The 17542-nt window shown below is 28.0% G+C and overlaps 2 protein-coding genes across 5 annotated transcripts in view; both read left to right on the top strand.

Annotated features, from left to right (window-relative positions):
• LOC100251264 (uncharacterized) overlaps positions 1-17542 on the top strand; it is a 196301-nt gene that overhangs the window by 80392 nt on the left and 98367 nt on the right. The gene's annotated exons all lie outside the window — the stretch shown is intronic.
• LOC132252544 (uncharacterized) lies at positions 107-16764 on the top strand. The gene is made up of 6 exons (XM_059742386.1): positions 107-3554; positions 5967-6443; positions 8707-8838; positions 10797-11042; positions 13241-15649; positions 16307-16764. The coding sequence occupies exons 1-6, from the start codon at positions 864-866 to the stop codon at positions 16421-16423; spliced, it is 6072 nt and encodes a 2023-aa protein (XP_059598369.1). The 5' UTR covers positions 107-863; the 3' UTR covers positions 16424-16764.

The following is a 17542-nucleotide window of genomic DNA, read 5'->3' as shown; positions in this document are numbered from 1 at the left end:
AAGGAAGTGGCAGCCACAGCAGCCTCATATTATAAGCCATTAAAGCCTGTTTTCCAATTTCCACAATGATAAAAGTAATCCATGTGAGGAATAATCCAAGGGTGAAGATGGAAAATTCTACTTGGTTAGTGCTTTCTCAATTATAACACCCCAAGTTAAAAAGTAGTCTGCTCCTTCCCGTACCTAATTGCAATACCACTCTCTGCTTTGTTGCTGTTGCTTAATCCTTTTGCCTTTCCCCATCTCTTCGACTCACTACCTCTTTCCCATTTTATCATCCATTCCTAACCTGGCTCTCATTCACCTCTGATTCCTTCATCGTCTCTCTGTTTGGAACCCAAACTCTGCTCCTTTCATTTCCTTGTTTATTTTCATTTGCTCCACCCTCTTCTTAATTTCCTCTTATTTTCTCAGTTCCCATCTGTTTTCCAACATAACCAAATTTCCCAAAAAAAAAAAAAAAAAAAAAAACCACCATCTGTCTTCATAGCTTGGTAATCTACTCTTTACATTCGGCCTCACATCGAGATCTGCTTGCAAAACACCAACTTCCTTTGTTCTCGTTTTGTCACACTGAATCAAATTGCATGCATTCCTTGAGCTTTCTCCATCTCTTCACTCCCTACTTCTTTGTCATTTTTTCTACCTTCACTCATATTCGCTACTGATTCTGCTTTTCATTTTGTTGGTGACCGTCTCTCTGCTTGGAACAAATACTCTGCTCCTTCCATTTCTTCCACTCTCTTATTTTAGTTTCCTCTTGTTCCTGCTTTCATTTGTTTCTGTTTTTTCATCATTTCCCTTCTGTTTTCCCAACAAAACCACACACACAAAAAAGAAAAAACAAATCCAACTGAGACGAAATGACAGAGATCATTAATGCCGTTGCTGCAAAAGTTTCAGAGTACTTGGTTGCTCCAATTGGACGCCAGCTTAGTTATCTGTTTTGCTATCGGAGCTATACCGATGAACTCCACAACAAAGTTCAGAAGCTGGGGAAGGCGAGGGTTGACGTGCTGATAACTGTTGATGAAGCTAGGAGAAGGGGGGATGAAATCAGACCTATTGTTCAGGAGTGGCTGAATCGGGTAGATAAGGTTACAGGGGAGGCAGAGGAATTGAAGAAAGATGAAAACAAGAGCTGTTTCAATGGGTGGTGTCCTAATCTCAAGTCACGGTACCTGCTAAGCAGGGTAGCAGACAAGAAGGCGCAGGTTATTGTTAAAGTCCAAGAAGACCGCAATTTCCCCGATGGCGTATCATATCGTGTCCCTCCACGGAATGTAACCTTTAAAAATTATGAACCTTTTGAGTCAAGAGCCTCGACTGTGAACAAAGTTATGGATGCATTAAGAGATGATGAGATCAACAAGATTGGGGTGTGGGGCATGGGCGGTGTGGGCAAAACCACGCTGGTCAAACAAGTGTCCCAACTAGCTGAAGATGAGAAGCTGTTCACCACACGAGTCTACATAGATGTATCCAGGACGCGAGATTCGGAAAAACTTCAAGAAGTAATTGCTAAAATTCAACAACAAATTGCAGACATGTTAGGCTTGCAATTTAAGGGGGTGAATGAATCCACAAGAGCAGTTGAACTGATGCGGAGACTTCAGAGAGAGAAGATCCTAATCATCCTAGATGACATTTGGAAGGAAGTTAGTTTGGAGGAAGTTGGAATTCCTTCTGAAGATGACCAGAAAGGATGCAAAATAGTGTTGGCTTCTAGAAATGAAGACCTATTACGCAAACACATGGGCGCAAAAGAATGTTTTCCACTTCAACATTTACCAAAAGAAGAAGCTTGGCATTTATTTAAGAAGACAGCAGGTGATTCCGTGGAGGGGGACCAACTGCGACCCATAGCAATTGAGGTGGTTAACGAATGTCAGGGTCTACCAATTGCAATTGTAACAATTGCGAAGGCATTAAAAGGTGAAATAGTGGAAATATGGGAGAATGCTTTGGCCGAACTGAGGAGTGCTGCGCCAATAAACATCGGTGGAGTGGATGACAAGGTATACGGATGTCTGAAGTTGAGCTACGACCATTTGAAAGGTCATGAAGTGAAGTCATTGTTCTTACTTTGTGGTTGGTTGAGCTATGGCGATATTTCAATGCATGAATTGTTACAGTATGCTATGGGTTTGGATTTGTTTGACCACCTCAAGTCATTGGAGCAAGCAAGAAATAAACTAGTTACATTGGTGAGAACCCTCAAAGCCTCAAGCTTGTTACTTGACGGTGAAGATCATATAAACCCTTTTAGACGAGGAGCCTCGAGGTTGCTTTTCATGGATGCTGATAACAAGTCTGTCAGGATGCATGATGTTGTTCGTGATGTTGCCAGAAATATTGCATCCAAGGATTTTCATCGATTTGTAGTTAGAGAAGATGATGAAGAATGGTCAAAGACTGATGAATTCAAATACATCTCTTTAAATTGCAAAGATGTGCATGAGCTTCCTCACAGGTTGGTATGTCCAAAACTTCAATTTTTACTATTGCAGAACATCAGTCCTACCTTGAATATCCCACACACATTTTTTGAAGCGATGAACCTACTCAAAGTTTTAGACTTGTCTGAAATGCATTTCACAACACTACCTTCAACGCTTCATTCCCTTCCAAATCTTCGAACATTACGTCTAGACGGGTGCGAGTTGGGAGACATAGCTCTAATTGGAGAGCTAAAGAAACTACAAGTTCTTAGCATGGTGGGTTCCGATATCCGACGATTGCCTAGTGAAATGGGGCAGTTGACGAATCTAATGTTGTTGGATTTGAACGATTGTCGGCAGCTTGATGTAATTCCACGAAATATCTTATCAAGCCTGTCTCGATTAGAATGTTTGCGCATGAAATCTAGCTTTACTCGATGGGCAGCTGAAGGAGTTAGTGATGGAGAAAGCAATGCTTGTTTATCGGAGCTGAATCATTTGCACCATTTGACAACTATAGAGATAGAAGTGCCAGCTGTCAAGTTGCTACCAAAAGAAGACATGTTCTTTGAGAACTTGACAAGATATGCAATATTTGCAGGCAGAGTTTATTCATGGGAAAGAAATTATAAAACATCAAAAACATTAAAGCTGGAACAGGTTGATAGGAGCTTACTTTTGAGGGATGGAATTAGAAAGTTGTTGAAGAAAACTGAAGAACTAAAGTTGAGTAAATTGGAAAAAGTATGTCGTGGCCCAATTCCCCTAAGGTCGTTGGATAACTTGAAAATTTTAGATGTGGAGAAATGTCATGGATTGAAATTTCTCTTCTTACTTTCCACAGCTAGAGGCCTTTCCCAAGTAGAAGAAATGACAATAAATGATTGCAATGCCATGCAACAAATAATCGCATGTGAAGGGGAGTTTGAAATAAAAGAAGTTGATCATGTTGGGACCGACTTGCAACTGCTCCCTAAATTACGACTTTTGAAACTTAGGGATCTACCAGAGCTCATGAATTTCGACTACTTCGGCTCTAATTTGGAGACGACATCGCAAGAAACATGTTCCCAAGGCAATCCTAATATCCACATGCCATTTTTCAGTTATCAGGTATGTTTAAGTTTAATTAAGGGCTAATTTCCATAGTTTTTTTTATTTTTTATTTTTTTCATATATTTTTTAATAAATAAATCAAAAGAAAAACTAGGTAAAGTCCACATGCACTTTCTAATTGCACCTTATAAGTTTGTTAAAAGGAGATAACATAAGGATGAGAAGAGAATTTAATAAATTATTTTATTTGAGGATTCATTCAATATTTGGAAAAAGTCTAGTTTGAATAATTTTTTTTAAATATTAGTAATGTTTTATAAGTTTTATAAATAAATTGAAAAGGATTAATAAGGAAAGATGGGAAAATGAAGACAAAAATGGTGATTCATTTTTGTCTTCACTTTCCTTCTAAAAAATTGATTTAGGATAACTATGCTTTAAGATGTAAAAAGTGATATAATTGAGAAAGAAGATGAAAATAATTGTAAATTGCTAAAAATTCCATAAAGAGTAAAAAGGCAAAAATACCATTAGTTTACCTTTTTCTTTATTTTTTCCTTTCCTCATTTTTGTTATTTTTATTATTACTATTATTATTTATTTTTAATAACATATTTCATTTATTTATTTATTTATTATTATTAGTAAAATGTTATCAATAATTGTATTAATATTAATTATCACCTTTAATAATATAATTATTGTATTATATTTTTATTATTATTATTGAAAACAAAAAATATTTATATCAATATTTTAATAGTAATATTATAATATCATAATAATCATAATAATAATAATAATTTCTAAATAATTTCCCCAAAAATCAAATAACCATTATAAAATAAATACATTTTAAGAAATATGATTTATCTAAGTTTTTAAAAAATTATTAAATAAAATGCATAAAATTAAAAGATTCAAAATAAATATAAAATTACGGAGTATAAATCATAAATACAAAGAAAAAAATCGGTAAAAAGTTCTCAAATTTAATTTTGATGGTAACAATAAAATAACATATAAATTAAAAAAAAAAAAAAAGGAAAGAAAAGGAGAAAAAAATAATTTTTTATTTTTTATTTTTAAATTTTATAAAATTAAGGGTTAATTTCACGTACCTCTCCTAAATTATTGGCTAAATACACCTAGTCCCCATTGGTTTGAAATTTGTTAAATATTTTCCTTATTTTAAGTTAGAGGAGAGGTGAGTAAAAATGACAAATAAGAAGGGAAATGAAGGTATTTGATGAAATTTTAAACTAATAAAGGTTAAGTGTATTTAGGTAAAACCTTAGAGAAATCAATAAATTAACCCTAAAATTAATTTTTATAAAAGTGTTAAATATGAATATTTCAGTTGTTACTTTAAAAGAATGGTAATTTTTTTTTATGCTTTACTATTTTTATTTTCAATTATTAATATAACTGTAATATGATCCATTAATAATTAACTTTCTTTATTTTTGCCTAACAAAAAAGCTTTGGTGATTCCATTGTATCAAATATTGATGAAAATCTTAATATGGAAATATTGCTAAACATGAATAAAACTTTGAAAATTATAAAATTTTAAATAATATATAAATATCATATGATTGCATTAATATTATAATTGAATTAGTGTAATTTGAGAATAATATAGATATGTATGATTAAATTAATATGATTTGTGAGTGATATAACATAAGTTTATGATAAGTATAATTTTCAAGATGAATACTAAAAAATAATAATATTTTGTATACTTAGTATTAGTCTTTAATAATAAATTTATAAAATGATTTGAAACTTTAATTTCAAATAATATAAAAATAATGAATAATACAAAAAATATAAAGGAGTAGAAGAATGAATAAGGTTAAAGGAATTTTAATTTTAAAAAACATTAATTAAATACTAATACGAATGAATATAAAACTAAGGAAAAAAATTTAATAAGGAAAAGTTGAGGTTAATAGGAAAACATACTGGAATAAATTTAAGAGTGAAATACAATCTTTTAAAAGAAAAAGCCAAATTTTAAAAATAAAATCATTAGAATTTATTAATAGGAAAAAAAATTAAATAGTTCATATGATTTAAAATAATAAATGATGGTTATGAATAAAAATAATTTGTGGCATAAGAATCTATGTAATCCATGGTTGCACATTCGCCACCATTGTAGTCATCCCTATGTTCTTTTAACAAAAAGATAACGAAAAACATGTCATTAAATAGCTAATATTATGTGAGAAGTGGAGCCAATATATTCTTCGTTGATAACTTGTCAATTTTTTTTGTGAAAATTTCCAAGATTTTCACATGATTCTTTTTAGTCCACCTTGATTGTTTTAGATTTTTAAAACATAAAACATAACTAAAGTAAATATGTGAATATTTGGAAGATGAATTATATTTAAAGAAAGAAACATATTCATTTTAATCACAACTTTCCAATTGATGATGTCATGTATTATATTTCAGGTTTCATTCCCTAATTTGGAGAAGTTGATGCTTTATAATCTTCTCGAATTGAAGGAGATATGGCATCACCAACTTCCACTTGGGTCCTTCTACAATTTGCAAATCCTACAAGTAAACCATTGTCCAAGCCTACTCAATCTTATTCCATCTCATTTGATACAAAGTTTCGACAATTTGAAAAAATTAGAGGTGGCTCACTGTGAAGTCCTAAAACATGTGTTTGATCTTCAAGGACTTGATGGAAATATTAGGATTCTCCCAAGGTTAAAATCCTTACAGTTAAAAGCACTACCTAAGTTGAGGCGTGTTGTGTGCAATGAGGATGAGGACAAGAATGATAGCGTGAGGTGTCTTTTCTCTTCTTCCATTCCTTTTCACAACCTTAAATTCCTATACATTCAAGATTGTGGGAACGAAGTTGAAGATGAGGAACATATCAATACTCCTACAGAAGATGTAGTGCTCTCCGATGGAAAGGTTAGTTTTATCCCATATTTTTTTATTTTTCCTTATACTATTTTGGGAAATATTGAAAAAGATATTCCATTAAAATAATAAAAAATTATGAGAACATTATATTAATCTTTAATAATAGATTTATCAAATTAATTTAAAATTTAATTTTAGATAATAAAATATGGTGAATAATAATTAAATTATAAAGGAGTTGAAAAAGGAATAAACATAATACCAAAATGTGAATTTTAAAAGCAATAAATATGACTAGAAATAATATACAATAAGGAAACATGGTAAGTATTATTTAATTTAAAAGGAAAAAAATGGGGCTAGTTGGAATAAATATTGCAATGAATTAGAAAGGAGAATTAGTGAAAATTTAATTCAAATAATAATATTTTATTTAAATTTTAGAATAGTTAAAATTAATAAGATTTGGGAAAATTGGGTTAAGATGTTAGATGATTAAGATATTTTCAAATTTATGACTAACTTTTTACTTTTGAAAATCAAAAGAGTAAAACATATTTTATTTGATACAAGGAGACTAATTAATCTTGATTTTAAAATAACCATCAAAGTTAATAATTTTATTATTTAGTTTCAAAAAATAAAAACATAACTAGTGGATCTAAAATAAAATATAAAGGAGTTGAAAACAAGAATAAAGTTAAAAAAGGAATTTTTAATTTTAAAAACATTAAGTATTAATATAAAAAAACATAATAAAAAGGAAAACATAGTAAATTTCATTCTAATTTAAATAAAAAAAAAAAAGTTAAATTGTTAGTAGAAATAAATATAACAATGAATTTAAAAGTGAAATTATTGAAGTTTTTAATAGGAAAAATAAATTTGAAAAGGAAATTATTAAAATTTTCATATGATTTAGAGTGAATGAATTATATTGACCTATTATTTTTGTGTTTATCATATTTTTACAATTGATGATATCATGTATTATATATTGTGTTACTCATGTAGGTTTCATTCCCTCCTAATTTGGAGGAGATGGATATTGGGATCCTCCTAAAGTTAAAAATCTTGAAGTTAGAGAAACTACCTAGGCTAAGACTTACCGTAGCTTCCATGTTCAAGATTTTTCACAATCTCCAAAAGTTACATATCATTGATTGTGGGATGGAAGACGGGGAAGATGTCAATACTCCTAGTAATGATGTAGTGTTCTCCAATGAAAAGATTAGTTTTCTCCTAATTTTTTTATTCTACTTTCTTGAAATCTTAAACTACCATTCTTTTAAAATAACAATCAAATTATCTTTATTTTCCTTATTTTAACATTTTAAAAAAATAAAAATACAATCCTAGGTATTGTTTATTACATAGAAATTATATATATACATCCTTTTTAATTTGGACGTCATTTCTCCTTTACTCTTGTTTTTCTTTTTCTTTTTTTTTGAAAAACTTGTGTTATTTTGTTGTTAACATCAAAATAAACGTAATATTTTTCAAAAGACAAAGTTCTAAACTTTTTCTTTGTATCAATTATGTAAGTTTTGTAATTTTATATTTTGTTTTGTATGTTTTGATTAATTTTTTAATTTTTTATACTTTATTTAATGTTTTGTATAAACCCCATTTAAATTATATTTATTGAAAGATATTAATTTTATAACAATTGTTTGATTTTTTGGGCCTCTCGGCCTGATCTTGTCCTAGTCATTCCTTTTTTATGTTAGTTTTAATAGAAAATTTAAAAAAAAAAATTAAGGGTATTACGCGGGGCCCAAAACTTCTCTATGTTTTAGGCGATTTGTAATCCTTGATTTACTAGAGTTTCCCCTTATAATTCATTAAAGATGAAACCATTCTTCAAAATGAGCTAAAAGAATATATTCTCTTTCAAAAAAATTAAAAATTCAATGCGCTTACTCCATTATATTGTAAAAAGAATAACTAATGGATCATAAATAAAAAAAATAAAGGAATTGAAAACAAGAATAAAGTTAAAAGAGGAATTTTTAATTTTAAAAACATTAAGTATTAATATAAAAAAACATAATAAAAAGGAAACATAGTAAATTTCATTTTAATTTAAATAAAAAAAAGTTAAATTGTTAGAAGAAATAAATATAACAATAAATTTAAAAGTGAAATTATTGAAATTTTTAATAGAAAAAATAAATTTGAAAAGGAAATTATTAAAATTTGCATATGATTTGAGAGTGAATGAATTATATTGCTCTATTTATTTTTGTGTTTATCACACTTTTATAATTGATGATATCATGTATTATATATTGTGTTTTTCATGTAGGTTTCATTCCCTCCTAATTTGGAGGAATTGATTCTAAAAAACGTTCCCAATTTGATAGAGATGGATGTTGGGATCCTCCCAAAGTTAAAAATCCTGAAGTTAAAGAAACTACATGGATGTCTTTTGTCTAAGGTTAGTTTTTTCCCATATTTTTTGTTTTTTCTTACACTACTTGAAATATTTAGGGAGATATATAATAAAAATATTTTTAAAAAGAAAGTATGAGAAGAATACATTAATCTTGAATAATAATTTTATTAATTTAATTTTAAATAATAAAAATTGTGAATAATAAGTAAATTACAAATGAGTTGAAAAAAATAAAATTTTTAAGTGAAAAATTAATTTAAAAAGGATAAATGTTAATAGAAATAATATAAAAATAAGGAAAAATGGTAGTTATTATTTTAATTTAGAAACGAAAAAAAATAGGTACTAATTGAAAGACATATTGCAATGAATTAGAAAAGAGAACTAGTAAAAATTTAATTCAAATAATAATATTTTATTTAAATTTTAGAAGAGTTAAAATTAATAACTTTTGGAAAATTTGGGTTAAGATGTTAGATAAAAATAAAAAATAGCAAAACATATTTTATTTCATATAAGAAGACTAATTAATCTTGACTTAAAATAACCATCAAAGTTAATAATTTTATTATTTAGTTTAAAAAAAAAAAAGAATTAGTGAATAAAAAATAAAATATAAAGGAGTTGAAAACAAGAATAAAGTTAAAAAGGGAATTTTTAATTTTAAAAACATTAAATATTAATATATAAAACATAACAAAAAGGAAACATTGTAAATTTCATTCTAATTTAAAAAAAAGGTTAAGTGTTAATAGAAATAAATATAGCAATGAATTTAAAAGTGAAATTATTGAAATTTTTAATAGAAAAAATAAATTTTAAAAGAAAATTATTAAAGTTTGTATATGATTTGAGAGTTAATGAATTATATTAACCCAATATTTTTATGTTTACTATACTTTTACAATATAGATTTCATTCTCTCCTAATTTGGAAGAGTTAGCTCTAGAAAGTCTTATCAAGTTGTTTGATTTTTTGGGAAATTGTTTAGAATAAAAATTACTTTTTATTTAACAAATGAAAAAACCAAAATATATATATATATTTTTTTATTGTGCTCTAAAATTTAAATTTTGTTTTTATTTTAAGTACATCTCCTACCTTCTTACAATAATAAAAATTTTCAAAATAAAATAATTTGATATTTTTTTATTTAAATTTATCATGCTTTGTGATGTTTAATTCAATCTTCTTATATGCATTTATTAGATAAAGGTTTTGTCAATAATATTAATAAGTTAAGTAATTATTGACAATTTATTTATTTATATGTTATTTTAATTTTACAAACTAATTTTTTTGCTTAAATAGTATTTTAATTTTTATAAAATAAAAAAATTGTCATCAAATAAGATATTAGAAATATTAGTTTTAATCACCAGTCCTTTTATGTTAAATAAACTAAATTTTGATCATTTTATATTTAAAAATAAAAGAAAATAATAAAAAATTTTCAAATATTTTAAAGCTAGTTACGTAAAAATAATTTTGAAATTTTTTTTTTATTTTTATAAATCAAGTCGAGAGATTTTCACCCGAAAATATTGGGTAGTTTTAATATATGTAATGTGCATATGCTAGATGAAACAAAAAGGAAACAGTTGTCTTAGATGTCACCTCTTCCCAAAACTAAATAGTAAATACCCTATTTCCATTTTCTACTGCTTTGTTGGCACTACACTTGGCCTCTCACCCTAACCTTGTTCTGGTCGTCCCTCTTTTTTGTTATTTTTAACAAAAAAAATAATAAAAAAATATAAGGGTATTTGTTGGCACAATAAATTCTCTATGTTAAGGCGATTTTTAATCCTTGATTTACTGGAGTTTCCCCAAAATATTCTATCATAATTCTCCAATTGATGGATATAATTCAATAAAGATAGAACAATTCTTCAAAATGAGGTAAAATAATATATTTTCCAATATTGACCCAATATTTTTATATTTATTACAATTTTACAATTGATGATGTCATGTATTATATTGTGTTTCTTATGTAGGTTTCACTTTCTCCTAATTTGGAGGAGATAGTTCTAAAAAGTCTTCCAAAATTGAAGGAGATAGATTTTGGGATCCTCCCAAAGTTAAAAATCCTAAAGATTGAGAAACTACCTCAATTAATTTTGTCTTCTTCAATGTTCAAGAATTTTCACAATCCCAAAGAGTTACATATCATTGATTGTGGGATGGAAGACATGAGAGATGTCAATACTTCTACTAATGATGAAGTGCTCTTCAATGAAAAGGTTAGTTGTCTCTCTCTTTTTCTTTTTTTCTGTTCTACGACATTCTTGAAATATTAAACTACCATTCTTTTAAAATAACAACCAAATTACCTTTATTATCTTTATTTTAACATTTAAAAAATATAAAAATACAATCCTAGATATTATTTATTGCATATAAATTATATATATACATCCTTTTTAATTTGAACCTCATTTCTCCTTTTACTCTTGTTTTTTTTTTAAATATTATGTGTTATTTTGTTGTTAACATCAAAATAAATGTAATATTTTTTTAAAAACAAAGTTATGAACTTTTTCTTTGTATCAATTATGTAAGTTTTGTAATTTTATATTTTATTTTGTATGTTTTGATTAATTTTTAATTATTTATACTTTATTTAATTTTTTGTATGAATCCCCATTTAAATTATATTTTTTGAAAGATATTAATTTTATAATAGTTGTTTGATTTTTTGGGAAATTGTTTAGAATGAAAAGTACTTTTTATTTAACAAATGAAAAAACTAAAAAAAATATATGTTTTATTTATTTTTTTAATGTGCTCTAAAATTTAAGTTTTGTTTTATTTTAAGTACATCTCCTACACGGTAATAAGAATTTTTTAGAATGAAATGATTTTATTTTTTATTTAAATTTATCATGCTCTACTATGTTTAATTCAATTTCCTTATATGCATTTGGTATATAAAGGTTTTATAAATCATATCAATAAGTTAATCAATTATTAATAATTTGTTTATTTATATGGTACTTTAATTTTACAAAATAATTTTTTTTCTTAAATGGTATTTTAATTTTTATAAAATAAAAAAATTGTCATCAAATAAGAGATCATAAATATTAGTTTTAATAATGAGTCTTTTTATGTTAAATAAAATAAATTTTAATCCTTTTCTATTGAAAAAGAAAAGAAAATAATAAAAAAATTTCAAATATTTAATTCAGTTATGTCAAAATAATTTTGAAATTTTTTTTGTTATAAATCAAGTCTATAGATTTTCACCCGGAAATATTGGGTAATTTTAATATATGAAATGTGTGTATGAAACAAAAAGCAAGCAGTTGTCTAGATGCCACCTCTTCCCAAAACTACATACCCTATTTCCATTTTCTACTGCTTTGCTGGCACTGTAGTTGGCCTGTTTGCCGGACCTTGTTTTAGTCATTCCTCTTTTCTGTTAGTTTTAACGGAAAATAATAATAAAAGAACATAAGGGTATTATGAGGCCCAATAAATTCTCAAAATGTTCTATCCCAATTTTCCAATTGATGGATATAATCCGTTAAAGACAAAACAATTCTTCAAAATGAAGTAACAGAATATATTTTCCCTCTTAAAAAATTAAAAATTCAATGGCAAAATACATATAGAGAATAGTACAGGAGAGCATGGAGACGTGGAAAATATATTATAAAATTAATAAATAGCTATATATATAGTATGTGGAAATACTACATGTACATTTTTTTTTTTAATTTGGACCTTTTTTTTCTCTTTTACGCTTTTTCTTTGGAAAAAAAAAATGTGTTAGTTTTGTTGTTAACATCTATTTTACAAAACCTTCAAAAAGAATTTTTTTGTAATTTTTTATTTTTAAAAATAAAAAAAGTAAGTCATACTTTATTCCTTATAAGGAGAGTAATTATTATTCTTTTAAAATAATAAAATTTATTTTTTAAAATATAAAAATACAATCTTGAATATTATTTTTTACATGGAAATTATACATATACATATACATCCTTTTTAATATGAATAGTTTTTCTCTTTTACTCTTTTTCTTAAAAGAAAATTATGTGTTATTTTTTTGTTAATATCAAAATAAACGTAACATTTTTTTAAAAGAAAAGTTAAAAGCTTTTTCTTTGTATTGATCATGAAAGCTTTGTGATTTTGTATTTTTTTTTATTAATTTTTTTTATTATTCATACTTTATTTACTGTTTGTTCGGAAACCCATTTGAATTGTATTTCATAAAGGATATTAATATTATAATAGTTATTTGATTTTTTGGGAAAATGTTTATAATGATAATTACTTTTTCTTTCACTAATGAAAATTTTATAATGTATTAGAAGTGAACATGCGAGAGAGTATTTCAGAATTGAATTGAATTGAATTATATTTAAGAAATATGTTTATGCCTATCATCACAACTTTCCAATTGATGCCTTATATTGTGTTTTTGCTACAGGCTTCATTCCTTGAATCAAGAGCCTCCACTTTGAACAAAATTATGGATGCCTTAAGAGCCGACAATATCAACTTGATTGGAGTATGGGGCATGGCCGGTGTGGGCAAAACAACACTGCTGAAACAAGTGGCTCAACAAGCTAAGCAACAGCGGTTGTTCACCAGACAAGCTTATATGAATGTATCCTGGACTCGAGACTCGGATAAACGTCAAGAAGGAATTGCTAAACTTCGACAAAGAATTGCAAAAACGTTGGGCTTACCACTTTGGAAGCTCAATGCGGATAAACTGAAGCAGGCACTGAAGGAAGAGAAGATCCTTATTATCTTAGATGATATTTGGACGGAAGTTGATTTGGAGCAAGTCGGAATTCCTTCTAAAGATGATATTTGGATGCAATGCAAAATAGTGTTGGCTTCGAGAGATAGAGACCTATTATGCAAAGGCATGGGCGCACAAATTTGTTTTCCAGTGGAATATTTACCACTAGAAGAAGCTCGGAGTTTGTTTAAGAAGACAGCAGGAGATTCCATGGAGGAGAATCTTGAACTGCGACCCATAGCCATTCAAGTAGTTGAAGAATGTGAGGGTCTACCAATTGCAATTGTAACAATTGCCAAGGCATTAAAAGATGAGACCGTGGCTGTATGGAAGAATGCCTTGGAACAACTCAGGAGTTGTGCACCAACAAACATTAGAGCAGTGGATAAGAAGGTTTACTCATGTCTGGAGTGGAGCTACACCCATTTGAAGGGTGATGACGTTAAGTCATTGTTCTTACTTTGTGGGATGCTGAGCTATGGTGATATTTCATTGGATCTCTTGTTACGATATGGTATGGGTCTGGATTTGTTTGACCGCATCGACTCATTGGAGCGAGCAAGAAATAGACTACTTGCATTGGTGGAAATCCTCAAAGCCTCAGGCTTGTTACTTGACAGTCATGAAGATAGAAACAAGTTTGATGAAGAAAGAGCTTCAAGTTCGAGTTTCATGGATGTTGATAACAAGTTTGTGAGGATGCAGAGTGTTGTTCGTGAAGTTGCCAGAGCAATTGCATCCAAGGATCCTCATCCATTTGTAGTAAGAGAAGATGTTGGATTGGAAGAATGGTCAGAGACTGATGAATCCAAAAGGTGCGCTTTCATCTCTTTGCATTGCAAAGCTGTGCATGACCTTCCTCAAGAGTTGGTATGGCCGGAACTTCAATTTTTTCTATTGCAGAACAATAATCCTCTCTTGAATATCCCGAACACATTTTTCGAAGGGATGAAAAAACTCAAAGTTTTGGATTTGTCCCGTATGCATTTTACAACACTACCATCATCACTTGATTCCCTTGCAAATCTCCGAACATTGCGTCTGGATGGGTGCAAGTTGGGAGACATTGCTCTAATTGGAAAGCTAACGAAACTAGAAGTTCTTAGCTTGATGGGTTCTACAATCCAACAATTGCCTAATGAAATGTCGCGATTGACCAATCTAAGGCTGTTGGATTTGAATGATTGTGAGAAGCTTGAAGTAATTCCACGAAATATCTTATCAAGTTTGTCTCAATTAGAATGTTTGTACATGAAATCTAGCTTTACTCAATGGGCAACTGAAGGTGAAAGCAATGCTTGCTTATCCGAGCTAAATCATTTGTCTCATTTGACAACTTTAGAGACATATATACGAGATGCCAAGTTGCTACCAAAAGACATTCTATTTGAGAACTTGACAAGATATGGGATATTTATAGGTACTCAGGGGTGGTTGAGAACCAAAAGAGCATTGAAGCTTTGGAAAGTCAATAGAAGCTTACATTTGGGGGATGGAATGAGCAAGTTGTTGGAGAGAAGTGAAGAACTAGAGTTCAGTCAATTAAGTGGTACTAAATATGTTCTTCACCCATCAGATAGGGAGAGTTTCCTTGAACTAAAGCATCTCAAAGTTGGTTATAGTCCTGAGATTCAATACATCATGGATTCAAAGAATCAACAGTTGTTGCAACATGGTGCCTTTCCTCTATTGGAGTCATTGATTCTTCAGACTTTGAAAAACTTCGAAGAAGTATGGCATGGCCCAATTCCAATAGGGTCTTTTGGTAACTTAAAAACTCTAGAAGTGAATTTATGTCCTAAATTGAAATTTCTCCTCTTGCTTTCCACGGCTAGAGGCCTTTCTCAACTTGAAGAAATGATTATATCATATTGCGATGCCATGCAACAAATAATCGCATATGAAAGGGAGTCAAAAATAAAAGAAGATGGACATGCTGGGACCAACTTGCAACTATTCACAAAATTGCGATCCTTGAAACTCGAGGGACTACCACAGCTCATCAACTTCAGTTCCGAGTTAGAAACAACATCTTCCACATCTTTGAGTACAAATGCAAGGTCGGAAGACTCATTTTTCAGTCATAAGGTATGTTAAAGCTTATTAGCCAATTTCATTGGTTTTATTATTATTATTATTATATTTTTTTTTTTTGCACCACTTTATATCGATATAAGTCAAAAGAAAAACTAGGGTAGGCCCACATGCACTTTCCAAACTCCACCATGTTAAAATTATTTGAACATTTCACTTTAAATAATAAAAAAAAAACAAATAATATATAAAACATGAAGGAGTTGAAAAACTAATAAGGTTAAAAGAAATTTTAATTTTAAACACATTAAATATTAATAGGAATGAGTATTTAAATAACGAAAAACTATAAGTATAATTTTACTTTAAATAAGAAAAAAAAGGTCAAGTTAATAGGAATAAATACAAAATAAATTTAAGAGTGAAATCATCAAAATCTTTTAAAAGAAAAAGGAAATTTAAAAAAGGCATTCACAAGAATTTATTAATAAGAGAAAAATAAAAGAATGTATATGATTTAAAATAAGAAATTATTTATATGAGTAAAAATAATTTGTGGCATCCGCATGAGAATCCCTTATCCTTTCATTTTTTTTATAAATATAATTAAAGTAAACATGTGAATAATCCTAAGCTGATGAATTATATTTAAGAAATATATTTATATTTATTATAACTTTCCAATTAATGATGTCATGTATCATGTTATAGGTTTCATTCCCTAAGTTAGAGAAGTTGACACTCTATCATGTGCCCAAGTTGAAGGATATATGGCATCATCAACTTCCATTTGAATCATTCTCCAATCTACAGATCTTAAGGGTGTAGGAATGTCCATGTCTACTCAATCTTGTCCCAGCTCATTTGATACACAGCTTCCAGAATTTAAACAAGATATATGTGCAAGATTGTTAACTCTTAAAGCATGTGATTATTCTTCAAGAAATTGATGGAAATGTTGAGATCCTCTCAAAGTTAGAAACCTTGAAATTGCAAAACTTGCCTATGTTGAGATGGATGGAAGACGGGAATGACAGGATGAAACATATTTCCTCTCTTCTGACACTCATGAATATTCAAAACCTTCAAGAACTACATATAACTAATTGTAGTATGGAAGACCTGCGGAAGATGTAGTACTCTTTTGTGAGAAGGTTAGTTTTTTTCTATACTTTTTTTTTCTCTCCCATACTTTTTATTTCTTCTTATACTTTTTTTTTTTTTTGGAATTATTGACATAAATATTCTATAAAAATAAAAAAGTATGAAGATTATATTAATTTTTAATAACAAAACATTAAATTAATTTAAAATTTAATTTTAAATATGTTTCATATAAGAGAATAACTATCATTCTTTCAAAATACAGTCAAATCACCCTCATTAAAAAAAATTATTGGATTTATTTCTAATAGATTAAAAAAAATTGTAAATATTCTATCCTTTTACATTCATAATAATTAACTTCCTTTATTTTGATCTAATTTAACTAAATAAAACACCTTTTTATAATGCAAAAAAACCTTTGCTAATTCAAATTAGTATAGTATGCAAATGATATAATATAAATTTATGATAAGTATAACTTTCAAGATGAATATCAAACAAAGAATAATATTTTGTATGTTTACTATTAACATGTAATAATAAATTTCTTAAATTAATAAAAAAAAATTGTTTTCAATAATATACAAATGAATAATAAATCAAATATAAAGGAATTGAAAAACATGATTAAAAAAAAATTTAATTTTAAAAAATATTAAATATTAATAGGATGGAGGTGGCATCCATTTTTTTTTTTATCCCAAAGGAAGAATATGTTTTGTTTCTTCATAATATATTCTATAAATATTATTGCTAAGTTTTACGTTATTTATATTTAAATGGTATCATTTTCTTTTGTTCTTATCATTTTTTTTTTAGGTACATTGGATGTACTTCATG

The sequence above is a fragment of the Vitis vinifera genome, chromosome 14 (genome assembly GCF_030704535.1).
Source record: "Vitis vinifera cultivar Pinot Noir 40024 chromosome 14, ASM3070453v1".
NCBI classification, from domain to species: Eukaryota; Viridiplantae; Streptophyta; class Magnoliopsida; order Vitales; family Vitaceae; genus Vitis; species Vitis vinifera.
This window is presented reverse-complemented; position numbering and strand designations above follow the sequence as displayed.